We start from the raw sequence: 15,926 nt of genomic DNA, 5'->3' as shown, positions 1-15,926 counted from the left end.
TTCCAGTAGTGTTGTCATTTGTTGATTTATGTTCCTGTGTTATCTGTTGCTAATGGATTGTGCAAGGAGGTCAGATAGGCAAGATATTTGGGAGCACTGGACTGGAGTCACAGTATTTGGCTATGAAATCTGTTTAGGCTTCAATTTCCTCCTAATGCAAAAGGAGAAAATGGGAGTAGATTATCTTGGAAGATCCTTCCAGCATTAACATTCTCTTCACGACTAAGTAAGTTCTGCAGCTCTGGGAGGTGCCTGTGACTATGATTTTGCGAGCATTTTTCACTGAACAGCTCAGCCTAACAAAGACAAACTTAGGAATGTATTTTTAAAAAGACGATTGCGTGAGTCTTGCCAATGAATAGGACATCAAACTCAGTAGCATGCCTCTGGCAATGTGATGTGTCAAGAAAAGTGTATTAGTTATATATTGCAAACTACCATAAACCTATCAGCTTAAAGCAACACACATATATTATTACACAGTTGCTATGGGCCAGATATCTGGGAGTGGCCCAGCCAGGTCCTCTGCTTTAGGGTCTGTCACATAGGTGAAATAAAGATGTTGGCAGGGTTGGGGTCTTATCTGAAGGCTTGACTTGGGAAGGATCAACTTCCAAGCTCATGTGATTCTTGGAAGAACTTCAGTTCCTTAAAGGCTTTGGTTGGAGGGTCTTAGTTCCTAGCTGTCTATTAGCCAGTGGCAACCTTCAGGTCCTTGCCATGTGGGTGTCCTCAATATGACAAGTTGCTTCATCAAAGCCAGTAAGGGAGAGAGTCTGTTAGCAATACAGAAGTCACAATCTTATGTAGACTAATGATGAAATTGACATTCCATTACCTTCTGTTGGTTGGGAGCAAATCACTCAGGCAACCTGCACTCCAGGGGAGGGGATTAAACAGGGCATGAATACCAGGAAGCAGAGATCATTGCGGGCCATCTTAAAGTCCACCTGTCACAAAGATTCTGTTTGTTTTTTTTTTCTCATGAAAAAAGAGTTTTAAATTCTGAGTTCTCCTAATAATATTTAAAGATTAGTTTATTTGCCAGAAGTAAAAAGTGACAATTGAATGCAATGTGGGATCCTAAATGGAGATCCTGGCAAAATTCAAATAGGGTCCTTAGTTTTGTTAAAGGTATTGTATGAATGCTAATTTCCTGGTTCTAATAATTATGCTATAGTTATGTAAGATGTTTACCTTAGTGGAGTCTGGATGAAGGATATATGGAAACTTTCTGTATTATTTTTATAACTTTTCTGTAAGTCTAACAGTAGTTCAAAATCAAAAGTTAAGAGAAAAGTGATTTATAAAACTTAAAAATCCATTAACCATATAAGCCTGCTTTGTGGCTACGACTTATTTCATAATTTAAACTTTACGTCCTTATCAGAATTTTTTTGCAGATAAAATCGGTGTATTAATTTGTATATATATTATAACAAAATTATTTGAAGATAAATTCTCTAACATTTTTATAGATAAACTGTACAAGTTTTGCTAGATAAATGATTTTATAACAGCCTTCCTAGTGAAAACACCATAAAAACTTCACTATCACTATATTGTAGTGTTATTTATATAGCTATCAAATGTTTGAACAAATAATTATAGAGGAGGTATAAAAGCTTTCTGCTTTAACTTTAGTTGAAATGTACTAGGTACTTTTGCACAACACCAAATGCACTTCAGACATCAATTTAAAATAATCACCCTTTCTAAAATAGTTTTTAGATAGCTAAAGTGGTCTCCTTCCCTGTCCAGAGCACTTGTTTTAAAGTCATCAATCTGTTTGTTGCTTGGATATAGACACATATTCCAAAATAGTGTGGCCTATCTCACCACGCTGTTCTATGTGATGAAAAGCAAATTTAACAAAAATGCTTCAGCCTTCCACAGGCAGTTGAATTTTATGCAATGCAAGAAAAAAATGACTCCTCATTTTGCTCACTGTTGGAAAGTGTTGCTAGTTATTAATACCCCATCACTATTTCACATATCCTGGTCCAGCAATTTAAAGCTTATGGGTCTCAGTTGGTTACACCTCTTAAGAGAACTATTTGGAAACACAGTAGACATTTTTCTTAGGCCCTATTTTTAGAATGGAGGGCCTAATGGTATTTGAATGTCTCTATATATTCCCAGAACAAATCTTGAGGAAAATGCCTGTTACCTTTTGAAATTTAGCAAATCTGGTGGGATTATCAGTGCTCCTCTGAGAAACATTGCCTTAAAGAATGAATTTTGACTTACAGAATGTTAATAGTAAAAGGACTATGAAAAATGGTCCAAACTCCAGCTCTTCCAAAACCTTCATTTTTCAAATGAGGAAACTGAGTTTTGACATGAGTGAGCTATTGGCCCAAGATTCAACAGTGGAGGAGTGGCCACGTGAAAGTTGCAGGGTGATAGACTGAGGCTTTCCTGTAGAAAAATGACCACCGTAAGAGTCAATGACAATGATTCCATTTCTGAATTAAAGACTTAACTTTAGAACTTGAAAACAGTCTGTTGGCCTCCTGCATGAAACTTCATTTTTGTTACCCTTGAAGATTCTAAGAAAAGATGTAGAATGATAAATAAAATAAAATAAAATAAGTCAGTTCAGAAATGAGAAAAGGTCCAGGAACCGCTTGGGAGAGTTGGGCTCCAGAGTGTTGTTCAGTTTGCAGACATGTTTCTGGTCTTCAAAAAATGTTGAATGTTTTTTTCCCCTTTAAATGGTATCTGGAATTTCATCAGTTAGAGATTCCATTGCCCCAGTAAGCAGTCTTCTTTTAATGATGCAAAAATCTCTGGGAGGGTTAAGTGTTCATCTATTATTATGCGTTATTCTGGGTTTTTTTTTCATATGTTTTCTTATTTAAAAGCTTAATTGAGATCAGCTGCAATTGGGAGTGCTGTTTTGATTGTAGGAAGGGAATAATATGTTTCAAGCACTCTGGTAGAGGTGGCCATCTAGGTGGGGTGCTGGCATCGGGGTGATCACAATGGCATTGGGACCCTGGGACCTTGGTCAAGAACTAGAAGGCAAAGGAGGAACACCAACGACAAGCCTAGCTTGTTTTATAGCTTTACTGTGGGCTGGCTCACACCTAGAGAAGAAAGCACAAGTGTATTTACCCTTTCCTTGTGTTCCTTAGCCCCTTTGACGAATACTGATTCAATGCACATTTGTAGGCTTTTGTAGAGTGGAGATCTCACCCATCATGTATATGATGGTGCCACTCACAAAGTGCATATCAAGATTTGCACTCTTGGCTGGGTGCGGTGGCTCAGGCCTGTAATCCCAGCACTTTGGGTGGCTAAGGTGGGCAGATCACCTGAGGTCAGGAGTTTGAGACCAGCCTGGCCAACATGTTGAAACCCCATCTCTACTAAAAATACAAAATTAGCCAGGCGAGGTGGTGCATGCCTGTAATCCCAGCTACTCGGGAAGCTGAGGCACGAGAATCGCTTGAAACCAGGAGGCAGAGCTTGCAGTGAGCCTATGGCGCCACTGCAGTCTAGCAAGGGCAACAAAGCCAAACTCCATTTGAAAAAAAAAAAAAAAAAAAAGATTTGCGTTGTGCTTGCAAGACATGCATTCATGAAATTAGGACTTTTGTAGTACAGTAGTGAATAGAATAGGTCCTGGGTCAATCTGCCCGAGTTCTAATCCCGGCTCTGACTCTCATTCCCTCAGTGAACTTGGACAAATGTCTTATTTGTCTGTGCTTCAGTTTCCTTATTTGTGTATTGGGGATGAGTAATAACACCTATTACTCATCCTGTTCTGAGAAATCAGTGAGGTGATGCATGTGTGGCACTAAGAACAGTGCCTGGCAAACATAAGTAACTGCATACAGTAATTTTATGTTCTCCACATTCCTTTACTGTGTATCCTAGTTTTATTTGAGAAAACATATTCGCTAACTTCTCTGGGATAAGATTCAGGACAGGCAGGAAATATTGAAAAACTGTTATTTAAGTGATCCTTTCTTGGTCCTAGAAATATCTAATATATTTCAGGTGTCTTCTTCATACCAAGAAACTTGCCTGAACCAATTCATATTTTATATGCTGAAGCTAATTCTTTCAAATACAAAACCTCTTCTTCAACATCTTCACTATTGAATTTGGTTACATATTAATGTATGTAGACAATTATATGAAGATCAGTATTCTAAAAGATACTCAGTTTTAAGGTGACTTTCTGAGAGGAAGGTAAAATATTTTTATCTGAATGTAATTGTTGAGTTCCCTTTTTCCAATTTTATGTACAAAGATCTCTGCCCTAAGATTATTTTACAGACCCTATTAGTTTCATTTGATCTCAATGGCTGGCATATCCCCTTATGTTTTTGTAATCTGTAGAAGTATGAATGGGGTATTGTAAATGTGCTTGTTTGATCAAGGAGTTTTGAAAACCCAGGTATTAGGTCCTTAGAAGAGAAGAGACAGAGAGAGTAGGTAGAATGTGTCCTGAAACTTGAAACACCAGGATTCTATTCCTGCTTCTGCCATTAGGAGCTGTTTGACCTCAAGTCTGTCCTAGAATCTCCCTGGAACTATCTCATATGAAGGATTTGAATAAGGTATTGTTTAAGGTTTGTTACGTATCTAATATTGTATGATTCTGTGATATCTTATTGGCTCCACATTTGTGAAGTGTATGCTTTGATTTAACTGACATGTCTATTTCCTTTCCCAGTTTCCTTAAAACTGTTTGAAATGCCTTTAGCGATTGACCAGCCAGGGTGAGAGATGCAGCCTTCAGCTGTAAAGTAGGAACAATTACCTGGGTCTGCAAGGAAACAAGTCCATGGCCTTGACTTTGTTAGTATCCCATCTCCATCCACAGAGCTGTGGATCTAGGACTGTTTCATGGCATGTTAAGTAAATAAAGATAAGCTCCGGAGGCATCATTACTCATACTATTAACAGACAATTGTTTGCATTTTTTTTTATTTTGCCGATGACAGACTAGAAATCTGAAAAGATAAATAACTGTACAAAGTCTTCCAAGTTGCCATTTGTCTGTATAATGTTCATTTTCCAGGGAGGCTGGGGAAGTTAATAATGGAACAGCTTACTCTCTGCTACCACTCAGAGATACTTGAATTTCTCAAAGGGAAGATAAAAATACAAGAATAACATATTTTTGACCTACTTCTTCCTTTGCAATTTGAGGGCCTTTGTTTCCATGATAATTTTCCCCTTTTGATATTAAATAGAGCTCTTTTAGGCTGACAACTATATATTTTAGCCCAGTAAATATTAAACAAATTATTGATAAATGCCCCTACAAGAAATAGTTAGATGATGTGGAACTAGCTATTTCTTCTAGAATCAAGACCATAGAGTAGCTAAAATCACTGTCATAGGACTGAATGTAAAAATTTAAGTTGCTGACTATAGTAAGTATAAATTAAGATAATATCACAACACAGGGGCTAACTTTAATTTCACTATTACTTCAAAATTTATTCTGTAAAGACACTAATTTTCACCTTTCTCTCTTTTTTTTTTTTTTTTAGTCATGGACTCCTGCCCTGTAGGTCCTTCTGTGAGGCTGCAAAAGAAGGCTGTGAATCAGTCCTGGGGATGGTGAATTACTCCTGGCCGGATTTCCTCAGATGCTCCCAGTTTAGAAACCAAACTGAAAGCAGCAACGTCAGCAGAATTTGCTTCTCACCTCAGCAGGAAAACGGAAAGCAATGTAGGTGTCTATGTTTCATTTCATTTTTAGAAGATTTTATTTGAGTATGCCATTTATACAGGAACGGATATAAATAATAAGTGTACAGTCTGATAAATTTTAACCAAGTGACAAGATCCATGTAACCAGAACCCAGATCAAGGAATAGAATATTAACAACATCCCCAGAAATGCCTTCAAGCCCGCTGCCTGTCGTATCTCACCCTTCCAAAAGAAACCTCTATCCTTACTTCTACCACCTTAGTTTTGCTAATTTCTGAATTCATATAAATGGAATCATACAATATGTAACTTTTTAAAACCTGTCTTCGTTTGCTTAGCATTATGTTCAAGAAATTAATTACATCTTCATATTGTGGTTCATTCATTCTCATTGTTATATAGCATTCTAATATATGATTGAACCAAAATATATTTTTCCATTCCACTGTTGATGGACATTTGCATTGTATCCAATTTTCAGCTATTATAGTGATGCTATTACTATTCTTGTGCATGTCTTTTTTTTTTTTTTTTTTTTTTTTCTGGAGACAGAGACTTGCTCTGCCACCCAGGCTGGAGTGCAGTGGCATGATCTCAGCTCACTGCAACCTCTGCCTTTCGGGTTCAAGCAATTCTCCTGCCTCAGCCTCCCGAGTAGCTGGGATTATAGGCGCACGCCATCATGCCTGGCTAACTTTTGTATTTTTAGTAGAGACACAGTTTTGCCATGTTGGCCAGACTGGTCTTGAACTCCTTATCTCGTGATCCACCCACCTTGGCCTCCCAAAGTGTTTGGATTACAGACATGAGTCACCGTTCCCAGCCTCTTGTGCCTGTCTTTAATTGAATATGGTTATATTTATTCAACAAAAAAGTTTTCTAAAGTGGTTGTACCAATTTATGCTCTTACCAGCTCCTTATGAAAGTTGTAGTTGCTCCAAATCCTTCCCAGTCCTTAGCATTGTCAGTCTTTTTCATTTTAACAGTTTTGATGGGAGTATTGTGAAATGTCTGTCCAAATATTTTGCCTATTTTTTGATGGTCTGTCTTTTTGTCTTTAATTTATAGTTTTGTATGAATTCTGGATACAAGTCATCTGTTGGATATATGTATTGCAAAGATCTCATGCCCTATGGCTTGCCTTTCTACTCTGATTAGCATCTATGATGGAATAGAAGATCTTAATTTTAATGGGTCCATAATATCAATCTTTTCTTTTGTTTTTTTTCTGTGTCTTAAGAAATCTTTGCTCACCCCCAAACATAGAAGTTTTTCTCCTATGTTTCTTCTAGAATCTTTATTGTTTTGACATTCAGTTTTACATATACTATAATTCTGGAATTAATTTTTGTGCATGGTGAAAGGTAAAAGATAGGAATTAATTTTTTTCTATGTGTATATTCAATTGACCCACCACCATTTAATTATTTAGAAGACAATTTTTCTCTCTGCACTGTAATATCACTGCTGCTATCAATCAAGTGAATGATTACATGTATATCTATTTTCGAACCCTCTAATCGACAGAATAGAATTAAGACAATACCACCCTATCTGGATTACTATACTTTTATAGCATCTTTATATTGAATATTATATGTCCTCTATCTTTGTTCTTCTTAAAGATTGACTATTTTTGGTCCTTTGCATTTAACGTAAATTTTAAAATCACTGTGTAATTTCCACAAATGCTGTTTTTGTTTTTGTTTTGTTTTTAAATTAGGACTGCATTAAATATATAGATCAAATTCAGGAAAATTTCTTTACAACACTCAGTCTTCCAACCATAACAATTATATACTATGGTAATATTTAAGTAGATATTTTCAATGAGGCATTTTAAAATTTATCTCAATTACATGTTATAGGTTTAACCATAGAGATCTTGAACATCTTTAGATTTATTTGTGGTCTCTGGTGTTTTTGATGTTATTGTAAATTATATATTTTTAAAACATTTCCTTTATTTTCTGTTTTTATGTATCCAAGAAATTTGATAAATCACTCAACAATTTTTACAATTTGTCTGTAAATTCATTTGAATTTTCTAAGTACACACTCATGTCATCTAAAATAATGACAATTTATTTCCTCCTTTTCAGTCATTCTGCTTTCTGTTTCTTCTATGTCAGAAAGAAGGTTTTCAATATTTCACCTTTAATTCTGATGTTTGGTGAAGGGTTTTTAGGATACTCTTGGTCAGATTAAGGAAGCTCTTTCTGTTTGTAGTTTGCTAAGACTTTTTAAAAAATCCTGAATGGGTTTTGAATTTCATTATTTTTTTCTGTATCTATTAAGATGATGTATTATTTTTTCATATTATGCTAGTTACCTTTTAGAAATGCCAGCTTTATTGAGATCATTCACATACTATAAAATTCATCTGTTTAAAGTATATTATTAAGTGATTTAGTATACACACAGAATTGTACAACCATCATAATCATCTACAATAATTTCAGAATGTTTTTATCACCCTAGAAAGAAACCTACATGCATTAGCAGTAAATTGCCATCCCTCTCCTCAGGCCCTGGTAAACACTAATTAACTTTCTGTTTCTATAAACATGACTATTTTGGACATGTAATATGAATGAAATCATACAGTATGGGACTCTTGTGACTGACTTCTTTCACATAGCAAAATATTTTCAGGGTTCATATATGCTGTAGCATGTATTATTAGTACTTATTGTCAATTGATACTCCATTGTAGGAATATACCACATTAAAAATCCATACATTAATTGAGGAATATTTGGACTGTTTTCACTTTTGGACTGTTATGAATAATGCTATCTGTATAATATTTGTGTATAAGATTTTGTGTTTTTGTGTGGACATACAGTTTTAATTCTCTCAGCTATATACCTAGGAGTAGAATTGCTGTGACTAGTATTAACTCTATGTTTAACATTTTGAGGAAATGCCATTCCTACAAACAATGTGTGAGGGCTCCAGTGTTTCCACATTTTCACCACACTTGTCTTTTTTGTTTATAGCTGTCCTAGTTGATGTGAAGTGGTATTCCATTGTGGTTTTGATTTGCAGTTTGCTAATGACTAATTATGTTGAGCAACATGTCATGTGCTTGTTAGTGTTAGCCATTTGTATGCCTTATATTGAGAAATATCTGTTCAAATACTTTGCCCATTTTAAAATTAGGTTGCCTCTTTAAATTGTTGAATTATCAGGTTCTTTATATATTCTGGATGCAAGTGTGCTTTTTAAGCTATTTAATCTTCAAATATCTTCCTACATTCTTCAGGGGCTGTTTTCATTTTAACAACAGTTTTTAACTTTGAGGAAGTCCAGTTTATCTGTCTTTTCTTTTGTTGCATATGCTTCTAGTGTATGTATTTTAAAAATTGGCTAATACAAGGTGACTAATTATTTATTTCTTTGTTTTCTTTTAAGATTTTAATAGATTTAGCTCTTATATTTAAGTCATTGATCCATTTTTAATTAACTTTTCTGTATGTTGTGAAGTAGGAGTCCAACTTCTTTCATTTGCATATGGAAATTCAGTTGTCCTAGTATGTATTGTTGAAAAGCTATTCTTTCCCACTGAATGGACTTGGAGCCCCTTGTTAAAAAACAATTGGCCATAGATGTATGGGTTTATTTCTGGACTTTCAATTCTATTTTATTGATCTATCTATCTTTCTTGATTACCACAGTTTGCAATACATTTTGAAAGTATGAAGTATGCATACTTTAACTTTTTAAGGATTACTTTAGCTATCCTGGGTCCCTTGCCTTTCTGTATAAATTTTAGGATTAACTTGTCAATTTCTGAAAAAAATTCAGCTATAATTTTGATAAAGATTACATATGTAAATATACCATGCAATCTTTGCTAAAAGAGCTGGAATGGCTATACTAATATTTGATCAAATGTATTTTAAAACAAAATTGTTACCAGAAAAAAGGAGGGATTTTTTAATGATAAAGGGTCAATTCATCAGGAAAACATAACACAGAGCCAGAAATACTTAAATCTGACAGAACTGAAGGAAAAATAGACAATTCAACCACAATATTCCACTGTCAATAATGAGTAGAGCTAGGTAGAAGATTAAAAGGGAAATACAAGACTTATAAAGCACGATAAACCAATGAGATCTAATAGACATCTGTAGTACACCCAACCCAGCAATAGAGAATTTATGTAAACACATATGCACCTAAAAATTTCCATTTTTAAACTTACAACCTATTTGTGTTTCTGAATATAAAGTATGCCTTTTACACACAGTATATAATTGAATCTCATATTTTTATCTATGAGACAAATCTCTGCCTTTTGATTGTAGTGTTTAATTCATTTATACTTAATGTAATTATAAGTATTTGCGTATGCCATTTTGAAATTTATTTTCTCTATGACTTTTGTATTTCTTGATCCTTCATTACTGACTTTTTTTGTGTTAGATATATTGGGGTATGCCATTTTAAATTTCTTTTTGCGTGGCTATTTTTTTTAGTTATTCTTATTGGTTGTGCTGGAACTTAAAATTAACATCTTAAGTTACAACAGTCTAGTTCAGATGAATCCCAACTGAATTTCAACAATAACTACACTTTGCTTCTGTATAGCTTTGTTTCTTCTTCCTTCTTTGTACCATTATGTATACAAATTACATCTTCATATAATATAATCTCAACATAGGTTTATTGATTATGATTATAAATTATTGATTTATGCAGTTGTTTTTAAGAATCAGATAGGATAATAAAAGATTTATAGAAAAAATACATTTCTTTTATCTTACTTTTACCTATTTAATTACCTCTACCAATACCTTTTATTTCTTCATATGGATTCAAGTTACTGTATACTGTCCTTTTATTTTATCCTAGAGGACTTCCTTTAGTACTTCTTACAGGGTGGTTCTGTTAATAGCAAATTCTCTCCACTTTTGTTTATCTGGGAATATCTTAATTTGTCTTCCATTTTGAAAGGATATTTTGCTGTACATAGAATTTTTGTTTGACAGTCTTTCGTTTTCAGCACTTTGAATATGTTATCCCACTTCCTTTTGGACTCCTCAGTTTGGATGAGAAGTCAGATGTTAACCTTTCTGAAGCTCCATTTTATCTGATGAGTTGTATCTCCCGGTGTTTTCAAAATTTTCTGTGTCTGATTTTTGATAGATTAATTACAATGTGTCTAACTGTAGATCCTTTAGAGTTTATTTGAATTTTTATACTTCTTGGTTATGCAGATTAATGTTTTTCTCCAAATTTGAGAAGTTTTCAGCTATTATATCTTCAAACATTATTTCTGACTCATTCTTTTATCTCTTTCTGGGACTCCCATTATGAGTATGTTGGTGCATCCTCCAAGTCATTAAGGACCTTTTAATTTTTCTTCTTTTTTTCTTTCTGTTCCTTAGACTAGATAATCTCAGCTTACTTATCTTAAAGTTTGCAGATTTTCTCTTCTGCCTGATCAAGTCTGCTGTTAAGTCTTTCTAGTAAATTTTTAATTTCAGTTATTATATATTTTACTGCATAATTTCTAATATTTTAAAATAATCTATATATCTTTATTAATATTTTGTATTTTTTGAGCCATTGCTCTTATACTTCCCTTTAGTTCTCTAGAAATGTGTTCCTTAGTTCTTTGAATGAGTCAAAATAACTGATTTAAAAGTCTGCCCAGTAAATTCAATGTCTGAGCTTCCTCAGGAACAGTTTTTGTTGACTGTTTTTTCCCCCTGCATATGGGCATATGTTCCAGTCTCTTTGGACATCTTGTAATTTTTTGTTGAAAGTTGGACATTTTAAATAATATAATGTTCAACTCTGCAAGTTGAATTCTTCCCCTCAACATTTGTTGCTGTTTCTGTTTCTTGTTGCTTTAATTATTGTTATTTATTTGTTCAATGAGTTCCCTGAACAAATTATGTTAAGTTTGTTCTTTGTCATGTCTGGCCACTGAAGTTTTTGCTCAGATAGCAGCCTAGTGGTCAACTAATGATTGGACAGAATTTCCTTAAATGCCTTTAACAGGTATATATCCTAGTCTTTGCCAAGGGATTCTGTGCATGTTAGGGTGCGTAGTCAGTACTGTAGCAGAGTCGACACTATAGCAGAATCAATACTATAGCAGTCAATACTATAGCAGAGTTTACAGCTCTGCCTTATCTTTTAATTTCTGCTCGTACAGGGTCTCAATGTCTGCCACAGGTGAGATATTTGGGCCTTTCCGGGTCCTTTTTAGGTATATGCATAGTCCTGCACATTCATGGGATCTTCTAGAGTCTCAGCAATGTATTAGAGCTTTTCAAATTTTCCTACAGGAATTCCCCACATTTTTCTTTTAATTTTTCTGGTTAGCTTCTTGTTTGCCCAGAGTGGTATCCCCACCTCAGACAGTTACAGTGTTAATCGGTTATTAATATATATTTTTTTAGAAACACCCCGGGGAAAAGGCTTTTGCACTGAGTAAGCTCTTATTCAGGTCAAATAATCACATTTGCTCTGAGGTGAGTTTCCAGGGAGCTAACAGACAAGAGAAATAATGACAATTCTTTGGTAATGGGGCATTGTGGAGAGCTCCAGGCATGTTTTGCCCCTTCTAGTGGCTGCTTGGCTGCTAATTTTCACAGCTGATGTAGTTGTGAGGTTATCTAGATCAATAACCATATCTTATCACCTGCTTTCTTAGACCATGCCTGACACTAGGTGCTAAAAGTTGAGTTTTCTGGAAATAGTAACTGAGATGGAGTTTGGTGTACAGAGTATTTATTAAGCTTCAGCCTTTGTGTTAAGGGAGAGAGAGAAAGCAAAATTTGGCAGAAGGAGTTGAAATATGATCCAGGCCCACCAAAGCCTCAGCTAAATCCTTGGGGAGTTCTGGAATGTATTAGGCCTACAAGAGTTATCCCATGTTGAGCCAAAATAGTCGAGTCTATGTGTCTCCACCTCAATCAGTCATTGGATGTGGTCCTTCCTGGGAAGAGTGTGCCACTGGGTGAGGCAGATATCTTCAGTGTTCCACAGCTGAGGCAAAACCCGAAGGATCTGACAGCTAAAAGCAGTGGGCCAGCAAATGTAGCAATAGATTCTTTCTTGAAGGGTAGACATATATGGCCAGATTGTATATGTGATATGGGCCAGACACATATATGATCACATGTGTGTGCCACATATATGATCACTAGGCACATATGGGCCAGATAGCCTTAATATAATCAGAGACTAAGCTGATTTTGCCTCATTGTTATAAGGCTCCGTCTACCTCTGGTTTTTCTCCATTCTGAGAGTGTGGTTCTCCAGTAGTCTCAACTGAGAAACTGGGAGGCTTACTATATTCCCTTCCTCCTTGGGTAGTTCCAAATTTTATTTTATTTTCTGTTCAGAGCAGTATAATTTCTGTAATTTCCGTTCTACTTTTCTGAAGTTTTCTGCTTAGCTCTTTAGCCTCCTGCCCTCTGTGGCAAATGCCTTGCAAGGCAACCCTTCCAACTGATAGATCTGCTTCTCTATGTCTCCCCTTTCACTGCTTACCTGGCCCCTTAGTATCTGGCTGCTTCAGCAACACCAAACTCTAATTTTTGTCTCTTCACCTTTGTGGAATTGCCAAAAGTTCTGCTGGCTTATCTTCTCTTTACAGTGGTCACATGTGTAGCACCATGCCAAGAACTGGCAAGTTCTATGAGGGACAAGGCATGCACAGATTGTAGACTCTTAGGGCATGGTCTCACTTAGCTAAATGATGAGAATACATGGACACATAGAGGGGAACAACTGATACTGGGGCCTACCAGAAGGTGGAGGGTAGGAGGAGAAAAAGGATCAGGAAAACGAATTAATGGGTACTAGGCTTAATAAGTGAGTAATCTGTACAACAAACCCCTATGACACAAGTTTACCTATATAACAAACTTGCATATGTACTTTTGAACTTAAAACTTTAAAAAAGAATGTAGACTCTTTGTTCTACAGTTATCTTCTCTCTGGGACCTTGGCCACTCACATCTTAATTATCTCATCAGCTCTCAGATGCCTTCAAACAGATGTTTCTTGTGTTTTATCTGGCTTTTCTAGTTGTACTTGACGGGGGCATTGATCTGCTGCAAGTTATTACATCATGGCCAGAAATGGAAGTTTGTTTTCTTTCTCACACATTGTTTAGTAGAGGTCTGCTGCTAAATTAGGATTCCCTCTAAAAGATAGTATATAGCTAAAAGACTTTAGAAGGCTGAGTGAGTAAAACTGAAAGAGAAGTCCTTTAAGTCTTTTCTGTTTTAACTACATTTTCTCCTGTTTTATAAGAATGCTTACAGTCTTCATTAGTGGTCATTTGGAAAATGTAACCCATTGATACAGGATTTAAGAATTCATAGAGAAAACTTGAAAATAAAAAAATTATCAGTGTTATGTAACACTGTTGCTCAAAACATATCAGTTCTTGAAAATCAAAATAACATTATTAGTATCTTTTTTTTTTAAGACGGAGTCTCTGTCGCCCAGGCTGGAGTGCAGTGATGCGATCTCTGCTCACTGCAAGCTTCGCCTCCTGGGTTCATGCCATTCTCAGGAGAATGTCTCAGCCTCCAGAGTAGCTGGGACTACAGGTGCCCACCACAACTTCCGGCTAACTTTTTGTATTTTTAGTAGAGACGTGGTTTCACCATGTTAGCCAGGATGGTCTTGATCTCCTGACCTCGTGATCCGCCCGCCTCGGCCTTCCAAAGTGCTGGGATTACAGGCGTGAGCCACTGTGCCCAGCCCATTATTAGTATTTTTTAATAGGAAACTAAAATGCCACTTAAAACATTGGCTCTCCAATATCAGAGGATATTGCAAATATTCTAATCTTGGAAAAGATTGATGATCTTGGAAAAAATCTTAGAAAGATTGATGAAACATTTATATTTAAAAATGTATGTTTAAAGATAACTGAAATTTCCTAAGTACACTCATCTGAGATCCTCTACTTGTCAGATTTTAGAATTCTTGGTTATAATATTTTTTTCATGTAGAGATAATTCTCCAAAAATGCATCTGATAATTTGTGTTTGATGTAATATTTACCTAGAATTTAAAATAACTATTCTGTCTCTTGCTTTATGGGTAAACAGGATGATAGACATATTCATAGTTTGTGTGCTATAGAGAAAGTTACTGCCAGTTACAATCTTTGTATATGCATAAGAATGTAATTTCTTGTATACACAGACATAGTTACTAAAAAGTATGAGAATATATTGTATGCCAACCAGAAAAGTGTTTATTATATAATACAGTCTTAATCATATAAGGGATTATGCTATAGAGCCACTTTATGAATACAACTAATGTAGTTTTTCTTTCATTTTTTCATTCAATATTGATTGAGCCTTTTTCTTTCCTGCGTATCATTCCAGGTACTCTGAAAAAGTCAAAGTAATTATGGTGACCATAATTTTAATCTGTATCTGTTTAACGCATTGGTTCTTAACTAGGGGTGATTTTGCAGCTCCCATTTGGGAACATTTGGCAATGTCTGTAGACATTTTTGGTTGTCACAGCTGTGAGAAGAGGGGGAGTTACTACTAACACCTAGTAGGTAGAGGCAAGGTATGCTGCCAAACATCCTACAATGTACATGCAGGACAGCCTCCCACAACAAAAAAATTACATGGCCTAAAATGTTAGGAGTGCTGCTTTTGAGAAACCGTGGTCTAGGGCTATATGTTTTGCAAAGTACTTTCTAACAGTAATAATAATAATAATAGTTTAACATACTTCCTACCTTTAAGGAGTGTTAAACCTAATCTGTGATACCCACGTGTAAAAACAGAATGTTAAAAGAGCATTAATAACTACATGTAAACATGCTGTGATACAGAAAGTATAAAATGGCACAGGATAATGTCAATGGAATAGAGTGAAGTCAATTGCATAAATGAATCCTGAATATTTTAGAAGAGAAAGGCTCCTACTTAGCAAAGAGGATGGAAGAAGGTGTTCTGGTGGAGATGTTCGCTACTGTGGACTTGCGTTGGGTGTCAGGTTCCTACTTAGCCGATGAAATGAATGGTGACTAAAAGTTGACTCTTGTCTCAATCATCTTCCTCCAACTTGTAAAATCATTTGCCCAAGGAAATAGTAATTCCCTCCCTTTACATTATGTACCCCATTCCCCTTTCTGAAGTGCTTTCACAGCTGTTAGTTCAATTTGCTTCCAGAGTAAATCTCCAAGGTATTATAATCTTTATTTTATAAATTAAGAAACTGAAGTTCAGGAGGT

At 35.4% G+C, this 15,926-nt stretch overlaps 1 protein-coding gene across 5 annotated transcripts in view; it reads left to right on the top strand.

Annotated features, from left to right (window-relative positions):
* Positions 1-15,926, top strand: part of CORIN (corin, serine peptidase) — a 269,106-nt gene that overhangs the window by 105,083 nt on the left and 148,097 nt on the right. For all 5 annotated transcript variants that reach the window (XM_063723401.1, XM_063723400.1, XM_063723399.1 and 2 more), the window contains exon 5: positions 5,517-5,698. In XM_063723401.1, coding sequence (XP_063579471.1) covers positions 5,517-5,698 — 182 coding nt within the window. The remainder of the gene's footprint in view (positions 1-5,516; positions 5,699-15,926) is intronic.

This window comes from Pongo abelii, chromosome 3 (genome assembly GCF_028885655.2).
Source record: "Pongo abelii isolate AG06213 chromosome 3, NHGRI_mPonAbe1-v2.0_pri, whole genome shotgun sequence".
Taxonomy (NCBI): domain Eukaryota; kingdom Metazoa; phylum Chordata; class Mammalia; order Primates; family Hominidae; genus Pongo; species Pongo abelii.
The sequence above is the reverse complement of the archived record's forward strand: the minus strand, read 5'-3'. Positions and strand labels throughout refer to the sequence as shown.